This window comes from Hippichthys cyanospilos, chromosome 9 (assembly GCF_059441005.1).
Source record: "Hippichthys cyanospilos isolate Australia breed blue-spotted pipefish chromosome 9, RoL_Hcya_1.0, whole genome shotgun sequence".
In the NCBI taxonomy this organism is placed as follows: domain Eukaryota; kingdom Metazoa; phylum Chordata; class Actinopteri; order Syngnathiformes; family Syngnathidae; genus Hippichthys; species Hippichthys cyanospilos.
Window position 1 is genome coordinate 11,900,463 of NC_142377.1, and position 27,650 is coordinate 11,928,112.

General features: G+C 39.7%; 3 protein-coding genes across 7 annotated transcripts; 1 reads left to right on the top strand and 2 right to left on the bottom strand.

Annotated features, from left to right (window-relative positions):
• Positions 1 to 175: 175 nt before the first annotated feature.
• Positions 176 to 11,426, bottom strand: usp4 (ubiquitin specific peptidase 4). 2 transcript variants are annotated; one of them, XM_088422572.1, is made up of 22 exons: positions 11,241 to 11,426; positions 9,467 to 9,591; positions 9,253 to 9,383; positions 9,003 to 9,129; positions 8,742 to 8,887; positions 8,072 to 8,133; positions 7,447 to 7,593; positions 7,190 to 7,307; positions 6,927 to 7,100; positions 6,701 to 6,859; positions 6,229 to 6,453; positions 5,384 to 5,467; positions 5,151 to 5,245; positions 4,890 to 5,072; positions 4,584 to 4,810; positions 4,014 to 4,229; positions 3,865 to 3,935; positions 3,677 to 3,792; positions 3,443 to 3,592; positions 2,944 to 3,047; positions 1,537 to 1,625; positions 176 to 1,401 (listed from the first exon to the last, which is right to left on the bottom strand). In XM_088422572.1, exons 1-22 carry the CDS (start codon positions 11,372 to 11,374, stop codon positions 1,291 to 1,293), a joined length of 2,994 nt encoding a protein of 997 aa, XP_088278698.1. In that variant the 5' UTR covers positions 11,375 to 11,426; the 3' UTR covers positions 176 to 1,290. The 2 variants fall into 2 exon arrangements, with proteins under 2 accessions (XP_088278698.1, XP_088278697.1); XM_088422571.1 differs by having other exon boundaries at positions 7,441 to 7,593.
• An 850-nt stretch (positions 11,427 to 12,276) lies between these two features.
• emc3 (ER membrane protein complex subunit 3) lies at positions 12,277 to 16,659 on the bottom strand. Its single transcript, XM_088423211.1, has 9 exons — positions 16,466 to 16,659; positions 16,107 to 16,266; positions 15,955 to 16,012; positions 15,224 to 15,317; positions 14,797 to 14,901; positions 14,628 to 14,709; positions 14,465 to 14,544; positions 14,285 to 14,367; positions 12,277 to 14,184 (listed from the first exon to the last, which is right to left on the bottom strand). Exons 2-9 carry the CDS (start codon positions 16,259 to 16,261, stop codon positions 14,056 to 14,058), a joined length of 786 nt encoding a protein of 261 aa, XP_088279337.1. The 5' UTR covers positions 16,262 to 16,266; positions 16,466 to 16,659; the 3' UTR covers positions 12,277 to 14,055.
• Positions 16,660 to 16,911: 252 nt separating this feature from the next.
• On the top strand, positions 16,912 to 26,387 carry LOC148418859 (RNA-binding protein 5-like). Of its 4 annotated transcripts, none has more exons than XM_088423207.1 (25): positions 16,912 to 17,019; positions 17,603 to 17,653; positions 17,745 to 17,907; positions 17,987 to 18,145; positions 18,238 to 18,307; positions 19,135 to 19,208; positions 20,095 to 20,178; positions 20,268 to 20,328; positions 20,524 to 20,586; positions 20,666 to 20,826; positions 20,926 to 21,023; positions 21,561 to 21,648; positions 21,745 to 21,813; positions 22,152 to 22,224; positions 22,310 to 22,398; positions 22,474 to 22,552; positions 22,649 to 22,740; positions 22,988 to 23,170; positions 23,390 to 23,533; positions 23,634 to 23,708; positions 23,789 to 23,968; positions 24,298 to 24,372; positions 24,866 to 24,957; positions 25,643 to 25,772; positions 25,909 to 26,387. In XM_088423207.1, the coding sequence occupies exons 2-25, from the start codon at positions 17,637 to 17,639 to the stop codon at positions 26,032 to 26,034; spliced, it is 2,445 nt and encodes an 814-aa protein (XP_088279333.1). In that variant the 5' UTR covers positions 16,912 to 17,019; positions 17,603 to 17,636; the 3' UTR covers positions 26,035 to 26,387. The 4 variants fall into 4 exon arrangements, with proteins under 4 accessions (XP_088279333.1, XP_088279335.1, XP_088279336.1 ...); XM_088423209.1 differs by having other exon boundaries at positions 23,637 to 23,708; XM_088423210.1 differs by having other exon boundaries at positions 22,474 to 22,546.
• Positions 26,388 to 27,650: the final 1,263 nt, after the last annotated feature.

Sequence of the window (27,650 nt, forward strand, 5' to 3'; positions counted from 1 at the left end):
TTTTCAGAACAAAAGTTCCCTTCAGTTGACATTTTACATCACACACACAAAAACTAAATTAACTGAATAATGTTTCAAAAAACATTTGAACATTGGATGGCATTATGCTCTGTGCTACCACTCTTCAAAGGTCAATTTTTGCGGCTCACACTGATTCAAAGAAAGCACGTTATCATTGAGGCATCCAGTCTTTATTGTAGCTTGACTTCAAATATTTTCCATTTAAAAACAAATCCTGTAGATATCAGCATGATAAATATGAGGACAAGAATGTTTACACCTATTTAAAATAGTGTAATTATTTACAACTTTTCAGTTAGGTTGGATTCTTTTGAATTTAATGACCCAGGACTTGAAATCACTGACTAGCTTTTAACTGGTGAATTAAGTTTGTACATATATGACATGTCAGTGGCATATGGAAAGCAATGGTGTTTGCTGAGTAGACATATCAGTGGCCAGTCATTCAACCAACAGTACGAAATCCTAATTAAATGCCTTCGAATCAGCCCGACATCCGCTAACTGTGCTGAATGGGGTTGTTTATTACAGAGTAGCGGGATACAATGGTAATCTATTTAGGACAATGGAGTAAGATCATTGACTGGATGCTGCTAGTCCTGACTCCCTCTGATAATATGCTTACTGACCAGCGGAATCAATCTTCTTGAATAAAGCTCTACTTTCTGTCTTCCTACTGTGATGTGCTTGTAAGACATCACACAATGTAGCAATTTCAATACAGCGGTGCATTCATGTGCATGATTTATCACAAGCAAAAACAAAAAAGTAGTCTGGAAATGTAAGACAGATCACAACCCTGAATACCCAGGCTTTACATCAGAAGCAGGTAGATGCTGTATTCACAAAGAAGTCAAAAGTGCTTCTTCATCAGTCAGGTAGCAGAAAACTAAAGGCCGCTTTTTGCAGTTTTTCACAAACAAGTCGTGAGTGGAGGCAAGCTGCTCATTTTGGGGTCGAGACATGTAAATTCCACAAAAAGTGAAGTTGCTATCTCACTGCGGGATCATTAAATCTGGCTTTCACACGTACCTCTGAACACTTTGGTTAAGACGAGCTTTGCATTTGGCCTTATGAAGAAATTTGTTTGTGTAGGGCATCAAGCTTTTGTTCATCCAGAATGACCGCATTTCTCCTCTTAACTAACTAGCTTTACTTAATATTCTGTCAGATCATCTGGCAACTGAGGCAAACCAATGAAGATATTGTTACGGTGGGGATAACAGTTGATAGTCTTTGTCAACTAAAGCAGCGCCCGCGTGTGGGCTTTTAATTCAAGTCCATTTGATCGGCGGCGGCGTCGGGGTCTCCTCCCGGCACTGCGCAGGGCTGACCGTCCTCTTCCCTGCGCTGATAGAACAGCACGTAGGCTGCTTTTGTCTGCGGGGGGATGGCAAGGGTAAGGTTACAAAAACGGGGACACTTGACACCAGGGCTGGACAGCAACAGATGGAAGGGGAAGCTACTCAAAATGACCAAGCATTGTAAGAGAAACGCAGAAGAATTCAAACTCACCACAATCTGGTCCTCCGAGGACGACGACACGCTGCTGTCGTCAAAGTAATACCACTTTCCGTCCACTTTATTCTTGCCGTACGCCGTGTCTGTCAGACACAGGCCAGTGTTAGCTGATTGTAACAGAGAACTCCTTTCACTAGCAAACCACACGGAACAATAACATGTGATGGCTTGCTGTGGGAATTAGCAGAAACATATCATGTACGCAGGTAATAAATTACTTTCCTTAAATATACAAATTACAAAGCCTCTTTTCTTAATATTTCATTATTGTTGTGTATCTGCATTAAATATTTTTCCGAAATGTGTGTACTTGTGCAAGCTGTAGTTCAGTTCCAGTAAAGTAAATGTAATATATTTTTCTCTCCACAATCTTGTTTCTCTTCATAATATGCATACACTCAGGCTTGACAACAAGGTGCTCTAAAATGGCCACGACTTTAATTTTTTAATTTGTATTTATTTTTTACAATGCGAATCAAGGCCCACACGTTGTTATATCGTGGCAGGGCAGTGGTCAAGTCCGCCTTTATCGAGTCTTGAGTAAAGTCCGAGTCACAAAGGATAGGGTCCAAGTTAGAATCCACAAAGTCTGAATCCAAGTCCAGATGAGATCAACAGTAAACCTTAAGAGTAAGATGTAAAATAATTCATTTTTCATAAGAAAATTAGGAGTCCTTTTATTAAGCATGTATGCAGATGTAAAACATTATCAAAAAAAAAAGTTTGACAATATACAACATGTATTCGAAATTATCTTCTTACAGAACCAACAAGTTCCTTCGAGTTTTTTTTTAATATTTTGTGGCTAACGCCAGTGCTCAACTGTTTTTAAAAACAAATTTTATTACCCCGCTGTTGGCTGACAGTTCCATCACTGAAAAAATAAAAATGTGTGCATGCTTAGTCGCGCGCGTCAGGGGAACTTATCAGATGGCCATTTTAATAATTGTTACTTCAAGTTTCTTTTGAAGGAGCACTATCAGTTTCAAGAACAAAAACCGTTGAGAATAAAAATATTTAGCAAGTCAGTCAAATATCAAGGAGTCAGTCAAAGTCAACAAACCCCGCTGTGCAAGCCTGTATAGTGAGGCTGCAGGGACTCACTCATGTTCATAACAACAAATGTTTCGCATCATAATGTGACTGTTTTGTTCAAGAGGTGACTGAGAACAGCAAAAAAACAGACCACTGTAAAAAAAAAAAAAAAAAAAAATGCAGGTAGTGGTGTATGATATCGCAGAGGCTAATGTTGGCTCATGCTTATTTAGACTCATGCTTATTTAGAACAAAGACACATGAAAAATCTGCCCGACCAATGAGTAAGCAGAAGTGGTTTTAGGTCAAAGCCAGCTGAGACGGCGCAACTATGTTGTGGAAAAGTGGTTGAATGACACGACTTACAGTGGCCTCCTCCCATTCCTCCGTAATGGTTGGACACAGCAACAAGGTCATACGTGTGAGGCCCAGCCTTAGGGTCACATAAAAACTCTGACATGTTCAGATCCCTGGTTAACAAAACAAAACACAAAACAAAAAATGACATGACAACAAAACATGAAACAAACCCTGAGTCAGCTTGTGGTAAACATGAATCCAGATTTAAATACAGAATTTGAATGTTTTCTTCCTCTACTTGGTCACAAGAGGAAATGTGCTGCACCACAATTGTTGCAAACTTCTCTTTTTTTAAACGTTTACCACTGTGAATCATACACAGTTGAAAGCTTGCTTCAGCTGAAAGCTAGACACGCAAATCTGGAATTCAGTGCAAGGACTTCCTTGTTCAGATCACAATAGTTTTCAGAGCCCTCTGGTGGCATGACAAATAATTGAGTGCCTGTGGGGATGTTCCCACCTCCCTCGCAAATGACATGCAGGGTGACACGGTACACTTGCATACCTGATGGGAAAATCCACCACTGTGTCCAGTTTGTCCCTCCAGCATCTGTTGTAAGAGAAGCGCTTCAGGTGAACGACCAGGATACGAGGCAATGACCAGAGATCAAACTTCTTTGTGGCTCGCTGGTGTTTCTTGCACGTAGGGCAATACCTGGAAAACAAAATGAGCGAAAATACACAATGGCAGCGAGTGGAAGACACAAAAACAATGAAAAATAACTCTGTGGAATATTACCATGGATCATGAGCTCCAAGCGTCTCCATGGTGGTGAAGAGCTCGATGCAATCTCTCAGAGCCACAGTGGCTTTCTTTTTCTGGGGCTGATGGATGCTTTCATGCTTCTCATATGCCTGAAGAACATATCATGTTGGCACCAAAGTAAAATACACACAGAGTTAAATAAATGACACAAAAACACTAACCTCTGCTTCCTGTTCATCATAACACATCTTCCTGGTGTCAGAGTCCCAGTCGATAGCCACTGTGGAATGTGCTGCAAAGATACAGTCACACTGAAACAAAATGCTATTGGAATACAAAAAGTAGGAGGGCATTTCAACAACAAACTGACGATTAAGTTTGAGGACGTTTCCGTCACAAGGCAGAGCGCTGATTGTGGCCGTTCCATAAGAGTTGACCACGCTGAAGGTGAAGAGCTTGGCTCGTCGGGCACCCGTCCTGGTTTCTTCCTCTTTCGTTCCGTTTTCCGATGCCTCCGCTTCCTCCTCCTCAGACTGGCCATTCTGTGGGTCGGGACTCACCTGGTGGTCCATGGCCTCCTCCTCCCCTGAGAACATTTGAGGGGGAAAAAGGCATTATTATGTGCCTCTGAGGAGGAAAAAGATACTTTTATTCCTTCTGTCATTATGCTGAGCACACTAGCGCCATTCTTGTTAAAACAATTGCTTTTCTTCTTTTATTCTTTGCACTACTCATCTCATATATTTATTGAAACCCTACAACTTACTTAGGTCTTTAATGACATTGTCTTAATAGTTTTTTTCCTCACCAAAAATAACCAATTAATTGATTCACTATTAATTATCCTCCAAGATCAATCAAGGAAATAATTAACAAACCTCTTCCCATTTAACCAGCTGATGATCACCAAAATGTGACATGAGCCGAGTGAGCCACTGACCATCATAAACACCATTGGTTTCAGTGCAGGTCCCCGAGTGGTTGCTGCCATTACTGGAACTGGCACTGCAGGAGACCCCATCCGAATGTGGGCTGCCACAGCCACCCAGACTGACATTGGCACTGGATGACGTTGAACATTCAGCGGCTTGACTGCAGCTGGCAAAGGTGGCTGAAGCCGAGGCTCTGCTCTCAACCCCCACACTCAGTGGGTGTTTTACATAGCGCCTGCAACGAAAGATAGAACAGATCAGTTGAGTATCGGACGCACCCGGGCCTCCTTCTCTGGTTATCAGTAGCTTCTCACCCAATCCTGTGAAGGATCTTCTCATAAAGAACATCTGTTATGAGGTTTTGACGCGGCACAGTGACGAATAAAGGCTGGCCAAACAGCATTGTGTTGGAAGAGCTTCCGGCGTGTTTCGAATGTCGCTCCCTGAAATAGACTGGGAGGTTTAACGTCTCACTGTCCTCCTCCTGCACCTCATACCTGTCAGACAAACGCACAACCATGCTTTCATGCAGAAGCTACACAAGAATGTACGGCTTGATCAAGAAAAAGTCTTACACAAAAATGTCATCTTTATCCAAAATTTGACTAAGGCCATCGTCCCTTCTGTAAATTTTATGGAACCTATGGTTATAAACATCAGCCACCACCATCTAAAAAAAAAAAAAAAAAAAAAAAAGACACACAAGACAACATGAGTGCACACAGCTTTTGTTTAAGCTCAACGCTAAAAAAATTAATCAGATAGTGTCAAGCCCACTTCATCTTCTGAGTAAAGTGTAAGATCTAACATTTTCTGGAGGAATTCCACAGAGTTTGGACAAGGCGCTGCACAACTCCATCACCGTGCCTAGCTTGTGAACCACCACTCGATACTGTGAAAGAAAAGAAATTGGAATGCAATTTAAGGTAACCAACTACACACAAAAAAAATGCATATACACTATCCAAGGTCAAATAGGAGCTCTTTTCAAGTGCTTTCTTACATTAGCACACATGCTATAAATTATGGGTTTATAAAGGGATGGGTACCGATTTCAAATATCATTATGGGTGCTTGTTTGAAGGTGTCTGTATGTGCGATTTCAGGGATATAAGTCTATCTTTAAAATCATGTGACCTTTGTATTATGATGTATTAGATGTATCAAAAATACTGACGTATCAGTACATGGTATCAGTGATTACTCAAGGACTTAGTACTCGTACGGGTATCAGTCTAAAACAGTGGCATTGAACATCTGTCCAAAAAATTTAAAAATTTGGCTAATTTACTTTTTGATGGTAAAATGTCAATATTTTGTCTGTATTCATATGATAACTTAATTATCTTTGAAAACACTTTTCGCCACTTGTTGTCGACTGGAAATGACCTTACATTCTACCGGCTCAGATAACGACTGATCGCGGCTCAACTGTGGTCCGAGTTTCGTAATGTTTTGTGATGTTCACAGGCTGAGCTGTGGATGTTACATATGCCCTAAGCATGTATTGATGTCATTTTCACCAAGTGGCAAAACACGTGATACAAGAAAAACAACATATTAATTGTACATGAAAATAATTATAGGCAAAGTACAAAAGTAAACTATCAGTTGCACGTGGGAGAGCGATTTAAGTTTCGTAAGACAGCTCACCTGTGTGGGTCTGGACTGAGGGTCTGATCGCACAAGAACAACCTCCATGGTTCTATCAATCTTCATGGGCAGAGGCAAAGTGAGGTAGCAGAAGGGGTCAAAGGTCACAGATACCTTGGAGCACTCTGGGCATACCAGAGTGGATTTGAAAAGGCCGTGAAAGATGTCAACGATAATGGAGTCATTACGTAAGCGATGGTTTTTCCAGGCTTCTGTTGCAACAATCTGGGAAGTTAAAAAAAAGGTGCAATTTTAACAGCAAAGACAACAGTCCTCATAAAAAGTTTTCATGTCTCTGCTGTCAAACAAAAATGCATTGCCACACACTCCATAGGCCACACAATGTGTATAGTAACAATTTAAAAAAATACATTTTTCAAACCTGTTCACTTTCCAAACAACACATTGGACAGTGTTTTCTTTTCTTTTCTTTTTTTTTAGCAACACACACTGCCTGGCTTCATTTCTGTACCTCATCAGGACGGCCCTCAGCATCCCTTTGGGCCAAATAAGGCTTCTTCTTTACACGGTTCAGATCTTCGTGGAGCCCATCGAGCAAGAAGGCCAAAAGCTCTTGGGAGTCTTGCTGTTGATAGCCCGAAAACTGGGGTGCAAAACACCCCACTTGGGTCTAGAAGTAAAATGGTTGAAGTTAGAGGCTTTGTCTGAAGATAGAAAAGTCATCTTCAGGGACGTACTTTGAAGGTACGTGGGGCTACAGAGCTGCTCCGGCTGAGCCACATCTGCTTCACTAGATCAGCGTAGGCTTCTGCAATTTCACCCCGCATTCCTAGCGGGTTGCCTCGGTTAATCTCTGCCTCATACTGGTCATTGAGGAAATATTCGGTGAGCGGTGACACGTTGCTCAGGCACTGTGGGAACAAACAAAACAAAAACAAAAAAACACAAGGGTGGAATATGTGAATAAGAAATACACATAAATATTTCAGTTAAGTTTTACCTGGAGAGCAGAGTTCATGAAACATGTGTTGCCTAGATTATTGAGACCACAGAGGCCAGGCTGGGACTGGGACTCTCGATAGTTGTAAGAAGAACTGTAAGAATTATAACCCCCTAGTCTGTTGGAAGAGCAGTTATGAATACAGTTAAGAACAATGCTTGAAATGAATATAAAACCGAGGCGTTCAAATATTCATTCACTACACAATTAATAAAACTTTTGGGTGAATCAGAGTTAGGTTAGATACAGACTCATGCCTGCTGCCAGTCGTGGTACTGTTGTTGAGCGTGCAAGTGGCCCCACAACTGCTGTTTCCATTGATGATGGCGGGGGAGATATTGGCTGATGAGCTAGACGAGAGTTTTGGGGAGGTGGTAAAAGTCCTAGATGAGGTTGTACTGGACCTGGTGAACAGGAATCAGAAAATGTAAATAGGGAACAAAGAAAATATTAATTTATACATATTGTATTTTCCGGACTTTAAGGCGCACTGGTATATAAGCCGCAGCTGCAAAATATGACCAAAAAATGTGTTGTTTTTTTTTTTGTCACGGATAAGCCACACTGGACTATAAGCCGCAGGTAATAACATCAGATCTTTACGCAAAAAGATGCTATATGAAGTTTAGAATTTTTTTCATAATATATTGTTTTAACTCTTTTTGAGCACAGCCATTGATTCACATCTTCTCAGTTCTATTTGATAGTTGTTCCATAAATTGACACCTCGAGCAGATACCCACATTTGCTTGCTGGTGGCTAGCAAAATAAATAAATACAAAGATAAGTTGCACTGGACTATAAGAAGCAGGGCTGAAAACATGAGGAAAAAGTAGCGGCTTATAATCAGAAAAATACGGTATTTATGTAAGCATTACTAACTTGGGATGAGACGCTTGTCTGGGCCATGTTCCATCTTCATTCCTGCGCTCAATCACAAGCACCTTAAGAGAAAAAAGAAGCTGAATTAAAACTATGTCCGTAAAAACCCTTGCTAATAAATGGTTTAAACCGCATACTTTGTATCATGTGCTTGGACAGACAAACAAATTAGAGGTGTGTTTCTTCTTAAAAAAAAAACAAACCAAAAAAAAAAACATTTTGAGCCACCCTCATAAATACAATGCATACATTATTAGGGACTCTGCCTTTCGTGTCTTTCTGTAAAAAAACATCTGATTTTTTATATGTTTGTATAGTCTTGTAACTTTCCCACATTTTTCTTCATCATTTTCCACTTTTTATTTTCATTGTGGTCTTCATGCTTATTTGTGCTTTTCAAACCTTTGAAAAAGCAACATCAAAATGTAAGCATATGACGTGGCTATTTGTCGTTCATCCTGAAAGCACTGAACAATAGGGCTGTTGGGATGAATAGCAACTTTTGTCCCGTGTGTTAGTCATAGTGCTTGAACAAGTGTATTGCCCTTATTAATAATGACTCAATTTGTTTCACATCCGTCTCCAACCCCAGAAAACTTGGATGACTTGAATTTAACTCCCAAGGCAAAACTGCATAGTAGAAATTATGAAATAAAAGAGTAAAAATTACCTGCCCCTGGAAGAGGCCAGCATCCTGTACAGTGCTGTCAGGCTTGTTCAGTTGCTCATAAGTGTTGCACATATATTTGTTCCAGAGCCTTGTTTCCTTTTGTGGTGGAATATTGAACAGTGTCCTCATCTCTTTCTCTATGGTACCTGTTCAAATAAAAAATAACATAAAAAAATACATTTGTATATATACAGTATATATTTGCTGAAAATAAACCATTAACCTAATGGCTTAGATGAAGCCTCTGGAGAAATCTCTCACCAATAGTGTCAGCTTTACTGAAGTGGCGTGTAACCACATTGTCCATGTTATCATTCTCACACAGATTGAGCTCCAGCAGGTAGACCTCCACCTTGCAGTGTTTGACAAACATTCCATGTTCAACAACCTAGCAGGAAAATGGAGAGAATATTTGTGTTAAGTAACAGTCCAACTTTGGTCAAGTGAAAGTGAAAGTAATATAACTAAAACAAAACAGTCAAACTGAAAACAAAAGTAAAAATAGAATTACCTCCCGGACAATGGGTCGTTGAACACCCAGGCAACCATACCAGCTGACAAGTTTATTCCATGCCTCAGTGGGCACAAGGACATAGTCCAGCTCATCAATGAGGTGCTCTTTCAGGATCTGTTTGTCCTGGTCTTTGGAATGAGAAAATTAAAAAATGAAGTTATGGTAGTGGCAACCTCGAGAGGCTTTCAGAGGCCACAATCAAATGTTTTACCTGAAAACAGGCCCGAGTTATCAATAGGTCCTGGATAGAGGCTACGCTCGCCAACGGTGTACATGTCCCAGTCGAAGCCCACAAATTTCTTCCACTGTTTGAACCAGCGGCTGTCAATTAAATACCTGGGGGGGCAGATGCATTGAAGACATACAAGCACATACTTAAGTTTGGATATCAAGCATGTACTCAAAGGGTTAGGAAGATGAGGAAATATATTACAATACTTGATTATTATGCGACTGTGCAATGTCTTACCATAAGACCGCTATCTACATTCTCACTGAATCACATGAGCAATTCCCCTAAATCTGCTTTAATTCAGAAGCTTGCTTGAGAAAAAATTATACAGAGAAATGTCAGTGCATCAAAACTAAAGTTGAATTAAAATAGAGGCCATTTAGAAATGTCCTCATTTCCACGAATACTATTTTTGATCAGAGTATCACAAAGCCCTAAAGATGTATTAATATTGAATTCAGAATGTAAGTAAATGTACTCATATTAGATTTGGGAAAAAAGTTGTATTGCTAAGACAAGGCAGTTTTTATTATAGCACATTTAATACACTGTGTGCTACACAGATGACACTGAAAAACATATACAAACACAACAAATAATGACATTTAAAAGCAAAGCAGAGAAAACATGGATTATCAAAATGACTAATATAACGTACAATGACAGCAGACTTCTGGTACTGCTGCTTCTCTACAATGCTCTATCTGGTTAATGTACAACCTCACCACTTATTTCATAAGCAGGTGTAAATAAGCAGTTAACATAAAGTAGAATGACACATCAAATAAATTACAATTTTTGAACAGGGCAACATAGAAGGTGACGCAGTTTAAGGTAAGCATACCAAATAAATTTAGTCATTTTCAGCTGTAAAAAAAAGTTATTAATTTGGCTATAATTAATTTGATTGCTAAATTATTTTTAAGTGCACTGAATACATGTAATACACATTTTGCCACTTGCTGTGAACTGAAAATGACATCGCATATATTCAACCGTGCAGATAAAAACCAATCAGAATTCACAGAAAACAGGTGATCCGTGATTGGTTGTGACCTGAGCGTTGAGAACATGTGATGTCATTTTCAGTTGACGCTGACTGGAACTTTTTATTTATTTTTAATAAAGTGTTCATTGGACATGAACAATCATTTAATTATTAAAGTAATTAGACAAAACATTAACTTGATACTAAACACAATTGTTTGATTAGTAAAATCTTTTTAACCATATGACATTGCTTGCTGTTAGTAAACGATGTTGAACCTTGTTCCACGACCACACATGATAACACGACGTGACAGTGCTAAATAGTCCTGTCTGACAGCTAACCAAGTAACCGACTGGCGGATGAACCCAGAATCTGCAACACGGGCCCCCTACTAAAATCAGTGATCCACTGCATCGGCCCATAGCAAAAGGCGTGAATCCAAATCGAAATATTTTACATAAATACTCATGCAATATAAGTCATTGTGCTACTGCTGGGCTATTTGCTGACAAAAGCTATAAAACGCCCGGGATAAATAGCTCGGCGCGGGGAATTAGATACATTACTGTTTAACAAATAAAGATTGTAAACGTCAAATATCGGTGACAAAACTTGCGATTTTTTTTAAGGAGTAGCAACTGAACGGTGTTAGCTTCCTTATTGTAGCACGTTAGCATTTCCGGTTTGGAGCTCAGCTAGCGGCTAGCAAGCTCACGCTAGCTTATCAGAAGCGCCCCGAATCGGCCCCTGCCTTCTTCTCACCATTCGTCGCCCTTTTTCAGCGTGGTCTTCAGCAACGAGCCAATTGTTTCTTTCTGATTTTTCGCCGTTTCGGCAGGCATCTCTAATTCGGAGTCCGCCGAGGCGCCAGAATCGGGTCCGCCTCCCTCGGCCATCGTGTAGGTGAGTGAGCCGGTATCAGGAGCGCGGGGCTAGAGGAAGAGAAGCTCTTCGGGGCGTGGAGGGCGTTCTTCCTCTACGGTGGCTGTGAGGTGCAATCGGCAGCTGCTGCATTCCGCCTCGGCGTAGGTGCTGTGTCGTAGTCTTTTCGACGCTACACACAGGCATATTATTCCAGCATGTTTATTCACACGTCACGCTTTTTACATCAAATAAACTTTGAGTAGACTCACGATAATGAACGAGCCTACGTATTGCCACTCAAGCAGGTGCAAATGCCAGTCTAGAGAGAATACCAAACAAAAATTGATATTAGTACGAGTGCTAAAACTACATTTAAAAACTAAATGAAGAAAATTCTCAACTACTGAGTTACTGGTGAGTAACTTGTTTCTCTTATGGAAGTATGGACGATCAATAACCAAAAGCATAAAACTGGAGCCTTGTCACTAAAGTAAATTTAGTAGATTTGCAAACGTTGCTTGTGTGTGATGCCAAGATGCAGACACTGCAACCTTGTGAACTTGCGATTGCCTGGCTGTTTTATTGATAAAATGGAGTGAAAACGTTACTATCACATGTATTTGTGAAAGTGTATGCGACAAGAGTGTCTGACAAAACAAAACAGATGGCACACGTTGGAAAAAAAATATTTTTTTCTAAATTTGGCAGTGTACACCAGTTGCACAGGGTGAACTCATTTTGCAACAAACAAACAAAAAATAAGTACCTGAGATCGAATTAACGTCAAAATATGTCTTTGGGATTGAATGAGATCAAATGTGCATTTTTCATAAAGGTGTAACTAACCTGTACCTGTATGGATAAAAATGACAAGCAAGCAGTATGCAGCTTGATGTAATGTAGTAAAAGTCAATTTTTTTCTTATCCAACATACTCAGGATGAAGTAAAAAGTGTGCTTTGTAGAACTTACTCTGACCGGTAATATTTATCCAAATGTAACGTTAAGTGCTTTAGTCACTGCGGCCCTTGTGACTAAAAGTGGCTATAGAAAATGGATGGATGGACACCAGTTATTTTGTCAAAACATGTTTTACTGTACAAAACAAACACAGATGGGTGGAAATAAACCTTTTACACCAAAACAACAAAAAACAGAACATTTACTGGTTCTTTTGCCACCAAGTAGTCAATTCTTTTCGATTTCTGGCCTTCTTTTCGAAGACTGATGCATCTTCATTTTTATGCCAAAAACAAGTATAGTTAACCATGTTTTGTGAATTTGGTACAATGTGCTGCAAATCTCTGGGCATTCTGGTGGGTCGAGAGCATTTTGTACTAAACACTCTTGGTGTACCTTATAGACCAGAATTTAGACCATCTAAAAGCAGGTCTAATTTGTGGAGCAAATGGTGTGATGCGATTTTGGTGATTCTGTGCTCTGTGGACGAGTGGAGATGTCGCTATATTTTCCTTGCACAACCGCGCAAACACCCCTTTCTAGCCGTCTTGTCTACCAAAAACAAGAAAATAGAGAAAACTAGACTGTGCTTAGCACTGAACTTTAACTAGGCATGAAATTAGGGACCTTACAGTCTAACAATGGAGTGTCTTTTTATATTAATCACCATTTAGATACTTGTTGCATTTTGCACTTGATGCAGATAAACATTTTCACATTGGCTACACTTGAAATATAATGAAATATGAAGTAATTCACATAATTTTACCTACAGGCTTTACTATGACATGCACTACTCACAAAAAAAGGGATGTGGAGTGAACATAAATTGCACTACAACATTTACTGGGGAACTTGATTTAGCCTTCTCTCAACTTTCTAAAGTATAGATGTCAACGTCCAGTCTTGGAGGGCCAGTATCCTGCACATTTCTGATGCTTCCCTCCCTTGAACACACCTGGTTCAAATGATTAGGATCATTTTCAAGCTCAAGCAAAGCTTGCCCAGGAGTTAATCATTAGAATCAGGTGTTCCGTGGAGAGGAACTTAGAAAATACGGACTCTGGCCCTCAAGGAACGGAGCTTCACATGTGTTCTTAAGTTATATGTCCAAATGGTAAATGCATTAATATATTTTTGCACAGCTTGCTGTTCATGCATGTTCCCTAACAAGGTGCCGAATGGCCAAAATTGTCAGGTGTTTGATCCATAAATAAAACAATACAGTACATCTCCAAGGATACCATTCCTTTTGTGCAACTTTCAGTCAGATTGTTTTTTCCTTTTTCCTGTTAGTAAAAGTATGGTACGATGAAAAGGATTGTTTAAATGTCAAAAATTATGTGGACTGAGGAAATGTATTTGTCGATTCATCGTGCAAACATCTGTAGTAAATTTACCAGTTGTATATGTGCATTCAAAAGTTTAGAGATGGAATATTGAGCTCAACTGTAAAGACCATAGTGCATTTTGTTTTCATCCTGGTCCCAACTGGAAATGTATTATTTCCCACTTTGCTTGGAATATGCAAAACTTTTTGTGTGTAGTGCAATTTGCAAACTAATAAAGCAAGACAATTGACTTGTTTTCTCCCAGACATTCTCAGCCAGTCATGACAAGTTAGTACAAGAAAAAGGACCTCAACAAAAGGAATGTAAACATTGCATAACAGGGATTTGCCCGATTTCAGTGTTTTCAAAAGAAAAAAAAAATCCCTGCATTTAAGCACCCCTAGCAGGAGAAGGTAGCAGGGCTCAAAAGATACCAGTGGGCAGCTCCTTGCTAAACATGCCGTCAAAGTCCAGTTCCATACTCATGAGGTCCTCCTCTACATTCTCCAGTGCCCACTGATGGTCAGTTAGTTCCAGGGCTTCCCACTCCGCCTGGAAGAAAGTACAAAATCTCATTTATTATTATTATTTTTTTAAAGGACCAATCACCTTTGATGATATTTTGCGGCGAAAATCACAACTTTATATATACCTTGAAAGCTTTATTGGTGTCTGCTGGCATGGCCATGGCAGCCCCACTCATCTGCTCCTGCATTATCCTTGACTGGTCTGCACCTGTTAGCATAGAAGCACATTTGAAAACCTCTTTCATTTACTAAAGTCACATTTTAACACCAAACGCAAGGTTTTATCTACTCTTTAGTTGCATTACCATTGTCCTGGCCAAGGATTAATGAGTACATGCTTCGCAGTCCAAAAACATTCAGGAAATACCACGATGCTGAGCTCACCCTGATTTGTCAAAGAACACACATGCATACACAACAAATGTCAATCCCAGTTAATATGTGTTGATAGCTGAGCTATGACCTTACCAGGAAGCATCCAGTGACAGCAGCTCTATTCCTTGTTGCAGCATGGGCTTGAAGCGTAGCGTAAGAGGGAATGGGACCTTAGCTGTGTGAATGAAGCACGGAGAAGGTTCACGGTCTTAAAATATGCGTGCACATAGTGACAAATAATGCACAAATTAGCAGTCATTACTCGTCACAAATCCCGAAAAGGTCCAGTTGATCCAGCCTCCTATCAGGATCATGGGAAGCACGTTGGTAACATTTCCTTTCATCATGTCTGTCAGCATACTGGGATCTACCAGAGTAAATACACAACGTGATACATAACGCATTCAGCTAAGCATAATGCTCAGCTAAGATAAGCTATCAAACAAGGATCTCAGATGTGCCAATGCTAATTGTAGGTAATGAAAATAATTATATTCCATCCATTTGTTTTCTATTTCCATTGATCATAAGGTTTAGCAAGAAACAAAAAAAAAGAATGAAATGCAAAAATCTGATAAATACAAATAATCAACTACTTTACAAACCAACTGTACAAAGAAGATGCAAACATAGTAGCATGTATACTAAAGCATAATGTCTACTGACCAGGAAAGTGTTTTTGTAATTACCAGTCATTGGCGAGGGTGGAACAACCTTTCTTTTTGTTTTCTTAAAAAATCCATCTTCCTGATTATTGAAGTAGAACTTCCTCATTAGGAAGGACTATAAAAACAGAGAAAACATGGTGTTATTTGACATTGCTATTACAATACAAGTAACACTCTTCAACCCCAAAAAATACTTATGTTCATTGATATTTGTGGGGTTATGATGAATATGAACTACAACATCCGCACAATTTACTCTAAACAAAACATGATACTAATTCTCAGTCATAATATTGCCATAGACATTAAAGCAGAAGTCAATACCCACATTTTCTTTACAATAATGTTCTATGCGCTCCTACTCAGCTGAACATGGCACAGATTTCTTTTTATGTGTGTTAGTGTAATTTGAATTAAGCAACAAAATCCATCTGTTTTCACCTATCTCAGGAGGCGCATGAAAATGACATCTCAGTTGTACAGGGGGATCAGGTAACCAATCATAGCTCATCTCTATTATTTGGTCATGTGACATTTGTAAGCTCAGCTGTGATTGGTAATTACCTGAGCCCTCAACAACTTTGATGTCATTTTCTGCTAAAAGCTACAGGCAAAATTGCCACCTCCGCTGAGATTTATTTAAAAAATTTATACATGTTTTTTACTGCTTACTTCATATTTCACCATTTGATGTTTTCAGGTATGCAGGTTAGTGGTAATACTTAACGGACAATTCAAAGCCCAATACATACTTGTTTGGGAATGTATTTTCCATTTTCTCTGAGGATTCTGCTCCGGATGAGGACCTGGCTGGAATAAACATCACACACTGCACTATGTGCCTCGTATTGAATTAAAATAACAGCAGGTGTTATTCACCCTCGAAGTCCATGAAATGCCTTACCTGTCTGACACCTGTTCTAAAGTCAACTTCTTGTCACTTTGAAGAAGGATGGACACATAGTGACGGATGACACCGACGAGAAAAGTGATGAAGACAATGGGCAACACAACCCATAGTCGGATGTTGGAGTCTAGCAGGAGCTCTGGCTCAGCCATTCAGCCTGCCAATAGTCAGAAAAGTGAACGTGGACGTCATTGATCACCCAGTGATCACATGTATAAAGACATCAATTCTGATTCTACTTGGTTATTAAATCATACACCGGTGAACTGTAGGATGACTGGTGCCGTAAATTAGCAACCAGCATCGTAATAAATGACATGCTGCTAACGGTGGGCTAACATTAGCGAACTGTCTACCTTTCGTTCCTTTCTGATGAACGGACACACTTGTTTTACTAACGCAGCGTCCACTTCGACTGACGTTTCTCCAGTGCAGAATCCAGACGCAAAAAAAGCAATCGAAATAACGATTTAAAGCAGGTCAACGCCTTGACAGACGCTTAACGGCATTGTGTCGCGCGAGAAGCTAAAAATCATATAACCTCCCGATCTGTAGATGGCGATAACGACCATGTAATTAGGCGTTTTGCAATTTTCGTCCTCAGACCAGAAGTATATTGCAAGATCATCCCTGACAAAAAGGACCATTAGTAGATTGTATATGAGGGTGTGTTTAAAATATATTCATCTGATGTTTAAATCAATCTTCCAGAGCCATTACTTTAAGGGTGTTTATGCGAGAAGCTAAGGGGGGGAAAAATGGCACGTAGCCTCCTAGTCAAAAGATGGCAACAGCGAGCATGTAATTAGGCGAGTTACACTGCAGCTTTGTGTTGTAAGAGCTTTTAGCCTTCACATCGGAAGTTGTAATTTGCAAGATCATACCGGACAAAAAGGTCCTTTAGTAGACGGTATGTGATTGTATCTTTAATACTTATTTATCCGATGTTTGAATTAAGCTTCCAGAACCATCATTTTAAAGGAGTGTTAAATTCAGAACATGGATTTTCGATAACTTTCTCGGCTAAGTAGACGCTAGCATGCTGTGTGCCAGACACGTTTCGTAAAACTCGACGCTTTTGTTTTGCAGTAATCGTTTCGAATCTGTCGAGCACTTCCCCTGAATTTTTTCATTGTATTCATGGTTTTCCACAGTAGATGTTTTTGGCTATCTACGGTATTATTGACGCCATTGTCGCAAGACACGTCATCACGCTGCACAAGAGCAAGCTCAGTTGCTACACTGTGTCCCGTTACATTTTAGAAGGGTTTTAAGTAAAATACTATAATTATACATGTGACTTTCTTCTGGCTTTAGCGTGGATTAGCGATTCTACAGTGCAATTAGAGTTCATATATGGGTTATGCTTCCGCCGAAGAAGCAGAACGCCCCCCCCCCCCCCCCAAAAAAAAAGAAAACGTAAACGTGTATGATTTCATAGTATGTTCTTTTCTTTCACCACAGTTTAAGAAATACATTTTTTCCTCTTACAGATTATAGGTTAACCATTTTCCTTTGTAATCGAGCATGGGAGCTGATAAAAGGTAAAAAAAAAAAAAAAACCTACTATAATACACAAACATGATACTGGATGTAAATTTTTTGCTGCCCCGGCCTGACTATTTTTCAATTTAGGCCTAGTCGCGGAGAACGCAGTGGAAGATATGGCTCAGATGGTGCAAGAGATGATCCACACTGGCGTGACAGACACAGCCGTGATACTGAGAGGGATCACAAGCGGCAGGGGGGGGATGAAAGAGCCAGAGATCGCTTTGACGACAGCAGAGACAATCGAGAGGTGAAGGAACGTACACATAATATGGACCCAAGTGTGATGTTCTTTTCCTGCCTCTATATTATAACATTATTCTTGTCAGCAGAGGAGTCGAAAACGCCACAACAGTGACAGGTCAGATGACGAATACGATGGCGACTACGCTGACCACGACTACAGAGAAGATCAGGAGCAAGAGGAGGAAGAGGAGAATAAGACCATCATGCTCAGGGGTCTCTCACTTCAAGTCACGGAGGAAGATGTATGTTTAGTGGCACTCTTGGTTCTGAAGGAAAAAGCCTGCATGGAAACGGATTAATATCAGTCTTTTTTTTTCCTGCGGCAATGTTTCAGATTCGCTCAGCACTGGAGAAGCTGCCGGGTCCCCAGCCAGTGGATATCCGTTTAATGAAGAAAAGGACTGGTGAGTGACCAGTGTGCTCAGTTAGAGCATCCCGCTTTCACCTTCACAACTCTCGTCTCACACTCCTCCTTTGACTCTCTCCCTGAGTGGTCTGTACTGATGTGACCAAGTCTGAAGGTAACTGTATATACAGTACATCTAGTGGAACCTCCAAGTTCCAAGTTTTTACCGACCAAAACTTGGATTTCAAACCATCATAAAATGCAATGTGGAAAATCAACAAATGTGTTTTTTTGTGATAACACAGATGTGTACAATACATGGGAACATGTCATCATTACTCCACACCTGCAAATATATCTTAACTACTACATAGCAGTCTAGATGTTCAGTACTATTTGAGTATTCATTTTCAAAAGTTAAAATTGAGCAGCAGCCAACCATCATTTAAATAATGTATTAATCTATTCATTATTGTTTAATTATTCATCATTTTTTAAAAGTCAAAATTGAGCAGCATCTAATCATTAAATAATGTATGAATCTGTTCATTATTGTTTTCAGTTATTCATCAGATTTTTAAAATACATTATTTCAAAATGTATTTTTTTTTCTAATTAGTTACTGTACATCCAACATCACAAAACTGTTTTTCTTCTTTGGAGAGTCCTTTTTTTTTTTTTTTTTTTTTTTTTTTTTTTTTTTTTAAGTATAAACATTAAATGCTATGATATTCCAACGCCAACGCTTGACGTTTATACGAACTCTCGTCCCCTCCACTTGACATTGAATTGGACTGTACACCACACGCCCATTGTGAGTCTGACCATTGCACCACAGCCTTCTCACTAACACACCTCCCGTCTATATTTGAATGCTGTCTCTAGGTATAAGCCGAGGTTTCGCCTTCGTGGACTTTTATCACTTTCAAGATTCTACCAAGTGGATGGAGACGAATCAGGTTGCCTCAACAATCACCAAGCTTAGATTTACTCTTGGCGATTAGAGCCCCGTTACCATAATCATAATGTCATCTTATGACCCTTTTATCAGAGGATGCTTGTGATACCACATTTTTCTAGAAACCTTGACTCAACTGCTCAGTTTATTCTGTTTTCAATTTAGTGCACACTGTTCTTAAGCTATTGGGATTTATTCACAATTGTGCTCTGCAGAAATTTTTTTACTTTTCTTAAAAAGCACATTCTGCTCCAGCTCAGTCTCGTTGTCATTAAACAGTGACAGAGGAGCGAGCTGGCAGCACTCCGGCCCCAAACACAGCTATAAAAAATAAGTCAAAAAAGATAACAATCGCACAAACACTTTCTTGACTCTTTTGTCTCTTTCTCTCTGTAGCCCCTTTTACACAGTTCATAAAAGCCAGCATTTTCCCTGTGTCGCTATTCTCTATGAACAGTGCAGACATGGAATGGGAGTGCAAAGCGGAGTTGACAATTTAACGCCTTGAGTCAAGGCAGTGTGAAGTTTAACTTTATTTGCCCCTGTTGTGGTAAAAAAGTTACTGTACCAGCTGATGCTTGCATTATCACACCATTAATTTTAATTTGATTGAAGGATGCTGTGTTGCAAATTTCAACCAGCTTCACTCGAGTTGGATAAACGCTTTTCATTTTTTACGGTTCGAACATTTTGTGGGATTTCTGTGTAAAGGAGGCTAATGTTTGCTCCCTTTCTCTCAATGGCTAGGCAGAGTGTTAGGCCAGCCACTCTTTCCTCTCCCCGCCGCGCTCATCAGCGTGGAGAGTTGGAGGCAGGTGCCTCACCACCTGCCTCCATGTTACCAATACATGGAAATCAGAAATAACACATGCCTTTTCACTTCACAGAATAAGCTGGTGATCCAGGGGCGAAACATCGCAGTGCATTACAGTAACAGGAAGCAGCGGTTTGTCAACTGGCTTTGCAGCACCGTGAGTTTCTTTGAACGCATACTTTGATTTCAATTATTCCTTCAGAGCAATTTTAAAGCGGTAAAATTGGGACTTTTCTCTTACCACAGTGTGGTCTTTACAATTTCCGGAAGAGGCTGAAGTGTTTCCGGTGTGGGGCAATTAAAACTGGTATGTTGACACTTAAAATAAGTGTTGTCGAATGTAGGTCAATAGTTCAATTTGCTTTTGGAGAATTGCTTTGGAATCTCTTTGTTAGTAAAAGAAATCCTATTGCCAATATAGAGTAGTAAGTTACATTGGCCTCAAATTAAATTTTGCTTTCTCTGCTTGTGATTGCATTGTAATTGTCATTCATATACATAGATGCAGATGCAGTAACTGGTTCAAACGCAGAGTCCCAGCAGCCTTGGGAATACAGTGGAGACAGTGAGTGCCGGTTTTCTATTCCTAATGTGTCATCCGTTCACCAATGCATGATTTCTTAGTTTGCTTATTCTTTTCAAAGCAATAATTCTGAGGAACCTTCCACCTGCGTGCACTGTTGATGAGATTTTGAAGGCTTTGGCTCCCTTTGCCAACTTGTCTCCAAGCAACATCCGGTTAATCAAAGACAAGCAGACGGGACACAATCGTGGCTTTAGCTTTGTTCAACTCTCCTCTCCCTTGGTGTGTTCGCAGTGATTTACACTCACAGGCCAAAACATTTCATATCCCCGCAATCTAGTGGCTGTGCAGTATGATAATGTTGCACATTTTTCCTTATAGGAAGCTTCTCAGCTGCTCACCATTCTCCAGGGTCTCCAGCCACCTCTGAAGATGGATGGTAAAACAATTGCCGTTGATTTTGCCAAGAGTGCAAAGAAGTAAGGGAACACTCACAATACACATCATATATAGGTACATCTAGAAAAAAAGTTAAAGGATTATGAAAAAGTTCATTTATCCTAATTCAAAAGGAAACTCATTATAGATTCATTTGATACATAGGAAAATATTTGTTTTAGGAGACCAATGCCTACGTAATATCTCCATTATAAACATCAACATTTTTCTCATGTAATTGTTCTAATATCTTGGTGAATTGTAGGTTTTTGTTAGCTGTAAGGTGTAATTATCTAAAGTGCAAGTAATTAAATCATGAACTATTTAGTGGGGGTTGTTCAGACTGACCCAAATGGCCTGGTGCAAGTGGCCTACAAGTGAAAAATGAATTCTGTCATCCACATCTTGACTTGGATATGTACCAGAATCAACCCCTCACTGAGCTGTTGAACTGTGTGGTACTATGTAACATTTAAAAAAAAAAATTGATAGTTGCATTTTTTCAAATGATTACATTAGGCTGCTACTGATCATCGCTACTCTCATCACTGCTAATTATCACATAATTCCTTTGTCAGAGAGTCTTTGCAGGCAGATGCAATCAGAAATAGTGCGCTTTCAGTTGCCAGCACAGCCATAGCTGCAGCCCAGTGGTCAGCCAGCCAGGTACTCCCAGCTCCAAACAGACGCTTCTGTTTTGGATATGTTATTTTAAATCGAGGCACAAATTCTTCGCTTGATGTGCTTTTTTTTTTTTTAAAGGTAAAGCAAGGTTCAGGTGCCCCTACGGACATCATTAACACTCCAGAGGGCTATGTACATCAAACACAGGTTAGTTCTCTGTACTTACCAGTATTTACCCCAAGGGCCAATTTAAATCCCCTTTTAAGACCTGTTAAAACACTGACTAATTCTTTGACATTATTGGATTGTCCATTTGACTATATACCTGGTAGTTTGATTTTATGACTTTATGTTTATCTAGTTGAAATGGATAGGTGGAAAGAGCTGAATATTTTGCAAGTTATTTATTACTTATCTTCACATTTCATTTAAGTATTAAATGTGGATACATGTTGTATTATTAATGTACTTAATGCAAGGTACTGTCTACTTCATGCCCATGATTGCAGTGAGGGTTAACCAAATTCAATTCATTCCTGTTGTAGGGACAGCATTTTCAAGTATGGCAGCAGCAACCTGAAGGATTGCCTGCTGTCACTGGTGATGGATTGCTGGGAGGTAATTACAAAGACACCCCTCCCTCCCCCTGAAGAAAAAAAAGAAAACTAAGATTACTAAATGCACGTTCACCATTTGTCTTTAGCTGCTCCAGGTATGAAGAATATCCTCCCTGCAGGAGTAATATTGCCTCAAGTTTTCCAGCCCGTCCTTATCAACCAGGCTGCCATGCATGTAAGACATGGATTCATTAAATGCTTAGTTACATTCTACTCATTTTTTGATTGATTAAACTGTCTGTCACATTAGTTGGCAGGGTCACTCAATGCAACCCAGCTGTCACTAGTTCCAGCAGCAGCCAACATTGCCATCCACAACGCTGGTACAAGTAAGACGCTAAATTGAGGAGGAGAGTCACCCCCTTGTGTTTAGTGTACATAACTACATCTTTTTTTTTCTTGCTTTTTTTTTGTCATGCCTACAGCTGCCCCAGACACATCCACATATCAATACGATGAGTCCTCTGGGTACTACTACGATCCAAACACAGGACTATACTATGACCCTAACAGTCAGGTGTGTGTAGAATTTCTGGGATTTTTGTAAATTAGGATCCTGACTAAAAGGTGGTCATGTTTCATTCATGGTCAGTGATTACAAAATGCCTCAAAATATCCACACCCAACCTCTCTTTGTGGCCATCTGCTTCTTTCTTGACAATCTATATGTTTTTATGGTTCAAAATTTTGACAAATACTGTAAGAGATTCTGAATTTGTTCGATTTGGTTTTCAATGTCCTATTATGCTTCTTGTGTGCATTAGTACTACTATAACCCTGAGACACAGCAGTACGTCTATTGGGACAATGAGAAGCATGCCTATGTCCCTGCACCAATTGCATCAGACACCGGGAACTCCACCGCTTCCACTTCAACAAGCAGCACCACAAGCAGCAAGGAGCCTAAAGAGAAGAAAGAAAAACCCAAGAGCAAGTCAGCGCAGCAAGTAAGGGTTTTATTTATTTATTTATTTTAATTGGCTCCTTTTTCTTTTGCTTACATGTTCACAAAAATGGTTGAATTTTTTTGGTTAGGGTATCAATAAAAAGTATGAATCCGAGTGCTAAACATTGTGTTTTCTCATTTTACTAAAAACATTGAAAAATGACTGACTATTATGCTGCCCTCGAGATTAATCAAATACTGATAAAACTCTAAATACCAGATTGCAAAGGACATGGAACGTTGGGCAAAGACCTTAAATAAACAAAAGGAAAGTTTTAAAACAAATCTGCAAACGGCGGGTCCATCCAAGGATGAGGAGAAGAAAGAGGCTGCAGATGCGTGTTTCTCTATTTTTGAGAAGAAGGTAGTAACATCTAAAAATGCACTTCTCATGAGTACATCAGAACAATTGTTACTGGTATATTATAAAAAATGATATTTTGATGTTACTTGCTTTCTTTTAGCAGACAGGCAGCTTTGAGATGTCCACAATCCTGACTGAACAACTTAAGCCGACAGAGCAGGACATTCCAGCAAAGGTTTGCTTCCTCCCTTTCTCCTGTTGACCTGTTTTAACCACAAAGACTTGAAATTTTACCCATTTTCTCCCTCACTGCAGAGCACTCCGGTTGTAGCTTCCAATAAGGACAGCGAACCTGAGGAGGGTGGATCGGAACGCAAAACTGAAGATAGTGGCAAAATAACCGACTGGGCCAAGTTGGTTTGTCTCCTGTGTCGCCGGCAGTTTCCCAATAAAGAGGCTCTGCTGCGTCATCAGCAACTCTCCGACCTTCACAAGGTGAGGACTGTGGAACAGTAGGCAGCCCGCAAGTTGTTATTAATATTCTGAGTTGTGCCATCTGTTCCACGAACTACGCTGCAGTAGCAGATGGAAAATGAATGTTAGATGTAAAATAACCGAATTCCATCCATATGGAAATAGAATGTAATCCACTACAACAAAAATCTACCTTTTATGAAGATATTAATTCCCCAGTTTTTATGCTCTGTTTTCTGTTTTCCAGTTAATAATACTCCCTGACATTAATATTTATGCAAAGACAATACTTTTTTGGGGAGTGTTTTTGTTGGTGTTGCATGTTGTAACCTGTTTTTTGTTTATTTTAGCAAAATCTGGAAATCCATAGAAGGTCTCAGCTCTCTGAAGCTGAGCTGGAAGACCTGGAAAGGAAAGAGACTGAGGTATTTTTTTTTTTTACTCATCAATAATAAGTTTAATACACTGAAGCCCATTAGTCAAGAAATTTGGCACAACAAAATCCGTGTCATGCTTTGATGCTTTGCATTGAATGCAAAAGTGTGGTGAAAACCATGGAACCAAAAATGTTCAACCTCTAGCAACAAACAGATGTGCACTTAATACACAGCACTTTATTGAACTTTTTGTTTGACTTTTTACCGAATATTGTAGTTATACTTCCCATTATGGAATGTAGTCAGCTGCCCGCGGAAGTGAACAGAATAAGAATTTCATTACATGGTATAATAATACGATACATATGACCGTAAAACTCCTGATTCTTGAATTTATTCTAAAATAATCAACATTTGACTTTTATAAAACAAAACGTCTAATTGATCCAAAACACTTAAGCAGTGTTTCAAGTTGTGTTTCAAGCGAACATGCTTTTTAGTAAGTGGGTGAATGAATAAGCTTCTATTGTCAATCTCACAGCTGAAATACAGAGACCGGGCTGCAGAGCGGAGGGAGAAGTACGGTGTGCCGGAACCTCCCAAGAAAGTCTTTAAGCGGGCCGCACCAACAATGTAAGTACATCACATTCCAAGCAGAGTTGTGTGCTCTGTGGTTGTTAGAATTGTGCCAATATTATATACACCTCTAATTCGATATAGTATGCATCCGTTTTAGCGCGTTTGCACTTTAAAACGCACCTTCGTCAACCACCACCTTATTTCCTTTTTCTTGTCAACAACAAGGCTGCATGGATAATTTTTCGGACGAACTTTGCCTATTATGAAAAGCACTTGCCCTGAACATGCTTGCACAAACTGACGAATCACACATTTGCAAACAAATATGCACATTAGCACTTTACACAAACCATATACACTTGTAAATATATAGAGACTGAAACACATTGTATCGGCAAAGCAGACAAAAGAAGAAAGAAAAATGCTTTCAATTGTATTGCTCCAGGTGCATTCTGTTATGTTATATACCATGTATATATAGCATTTATTGGTCCGGCCCACTTGAGAAAAGATTTTCCTTCTTATGGCCCCTCAGCTAAAATGAGTTTGAAACCCCTGACCCAATGTAACATCAACATAGATTCCACCAGATGGCAGTAAAGTAATAGTGAATGTACCGCATATTTTAAAGGAAATTTTAAGGAAGGTAAAATTGTGTCAGATTAAATATATTCGTTTTTTTTTTTTTTTCATGGTTAATTTAAGTGAAGTATTACTCAAATGCAACTATTGTCAACAGACACTATGAGCAACCCACCAAAGATGGCCTGACAAGCGATAACATTGGGAACAAGATGCTGCAAGCCATGGGCTGGAAGGAAGGCAAAGGCTTGGGGCGCCACCAGCAAGGCATCACTGTTCCTATCTCGGTGAGTGTTTCCGTAATACCTCTCTGCACAGATGTTCTCAGCATCATCCCTTTCCTTCATATAGCAATTAGTGCCCTTACCTGAGGGGTGTGTGCACTGCGTCTCCTCTAATGAGCGTGCTCTTGTCTGCTCACAGGCTTCCTTAAGGACCAAGGGCACAGGCTTGGGAATTAAAGGAAGCACGGTGGAAATGACGCCAGCAGCAAACTACAAGGATGCCGTCCGTAAAGCTATGTTTGCTCGCTTTAGTGACATGGACTGAATAACACAACCTCAACCACAAAAAAGGTATTTTTATGAAGGAAAAGAAAATGTTCCCAGGGTTGTGCCTGTCCCAGCTGTAAGAAAACGGCGGATTATGGCCAGGATTGGTCATTGTACAAATATAGACAACCTTTCACACTCACATGTATTTTCACAATTCATGAATGGTAAGAGATCTTAATGTCACAAAGTAGAGCCTAATTCACTCTTTTTATTTGTGGTGTCATTTTTTTATAACATGATTTCATCTTTCTAAATGGTTGTTTCAGTTCCACAAATGTTTACACGAATTTGTAAAGAAAATTGTACAATTCCTTAGCAATATGAGAATTAAAAATAATGTTTTGGTCACTATTGTCTTGACTCTGTCATCTTGTGTTTATACAAAGTACGCCAGTAATGAAATACAATGCAAAACTTTTTGAACTTTCTACTGCAGGAATACAAACAGTACCATGGGTTTTTTTTTCATTAAGCTCTTGTGCACTGTGTAAGAATGTATACTGTATTCCCTCGCTACTTTGCACTTCACTTTTTGCAGCTTCAGTGCATTGCGTTTTTTTTAAATGTCGACCAGCGTCATATAATTCGTAGATGCAGCAGTGCCAACCCGATGTTCTGCAATAACACTCCCACACTGAGTCTACTGTAGTGGAGCCTGAAACAGTTAAACAACCCATTAATATTTGGTCTCGATCAGCCCTAAATGAAGTCGCTTTTGCTTAAAATAAACCACTGCTTGTCATTCAACATCGACTACAGTCAGGACGACAACACGAACGAACAACGCAGGCTAAGCCTGGCACTTGGGGAAGTTCAGTACGGTGGTGGTGGAGGAGGGAGCTCGTGGCTGCAGAGACACGCAGAGCATTAGAGAGAGGAGGTAAATCCTACTTTTTTTTTTTTCCCCCTTTGACAGCGAAAAAAGTAACACTTAATATTTTTCCGGCATCAACCAAAAATAGCATTGTTGCCTTGATGTAGCTATTGTGTACTAACGTTTCAATGTTTTTTGTGCATTTTGCATTCAGTTGTTCATTTTACCCAAACATCTTTAAACAAACACTTAATCCCTTCCTATTTTTGTTATGACATGCTCTTTGGCAAAGACTCTGATTGAACATTCCTTTTGGCTCTAGCTGACATGAGCAGCCGCCTTTAGGTTGCCTCTCCTATGTGATACAGATGGTTGATGATGGTTATCAAAACTGTCAAATTAAATCTTTATTTTCCACAATCTTTTCTCATTGGAGCACGCTGGGTTGGATGGAGACCTCGCTACACCTTTTAATTCCCTTCCTGTTGATTATTGCTGTAACACAAACTGAGCTGTGCCCCCATGTCTCAAAAGGGACACTTGTGAATGCCCACTCAGTTTTCGGCATGGCACCGCAGTGCTCAGCTTAGCAGAATCTGTGCCAGTTGACTAAGCCCCTTTTGCATAATACAGTCAGTGCGCACACTGGTCCTGTACACGGGATACTTACAATTGTACATCATGTCCTAAATGGAATGAGTAAATCAAAATAAGGGTTCAACACTTCCCAGAAACAAATTCTTATTTTGATGGAAGTAAATATCTGATATCTGATTTCTTAGGACAAGTCCTGATTG

Excerpts from the sequence above, each read along its gene's own strand:
- usp4 (XM_088422571.1), bottom strand. The coding sequence starts at position 11,374 with ATGGCCGAGGGAGGCGGACCCGATTCTGGCGCCTCGGCGGACTCCGAA. Across the intron at positions 7,594-8,071 it reads AGACAAGCGTCTCATCCCAA|GTCCAGTACAACCTCATCTA; the intron begins GTTAGTAATGCT and ends CCTGTTCACCAG. Across the intron at positions 4,811-4,889 it reads AAGATCCTTCACAGGATTGG|GCGCTATGTAAAACACCCAC; the intron begins GTGAGAAGCTAC and ends CTTTCGTTGCAG.
- LOC148418859 (XM_088423207.1), top strand. Across the intron at positions 21,814-22,151 it reads GCTATGTACATCAAACACAG|GGACAGCATTTTCAAGTATG; the intron begins GTTAGTTCTCTG and ends TTCCTGTTGTAG. Across the intron at positions 22,399-22,473 it reads TCAACCAGGCTGCCATGCAT|TTGGCAGGGTCACTCAATGC; the intron begins GTAAGACATGGA and ends CTGTCACATTAG.
- emc3 (XM_088423211.1), bottom strand. The coding sequence starts at position 16,261 with ATGGCTGAGCCAGAGCTCCTGCTAGACTCCAACATCCGACTATGGGTT. Across the intron at positions 14,902-15,223 it reads TCCACCCTCGCCAATGACTG|ATCCCAGTATGCTGACAGAC; the intron begins GTAATTACAAAA and ends TTACTCTGGTAG. Across the intron at positions 14,545-14,627 it reads CTGTCACTGGATGCTTCCTG|GGTGAGCTCAGCATCGTGGT; the intron begins GTAAGGTCATAG and ends TTGACAAATCAG.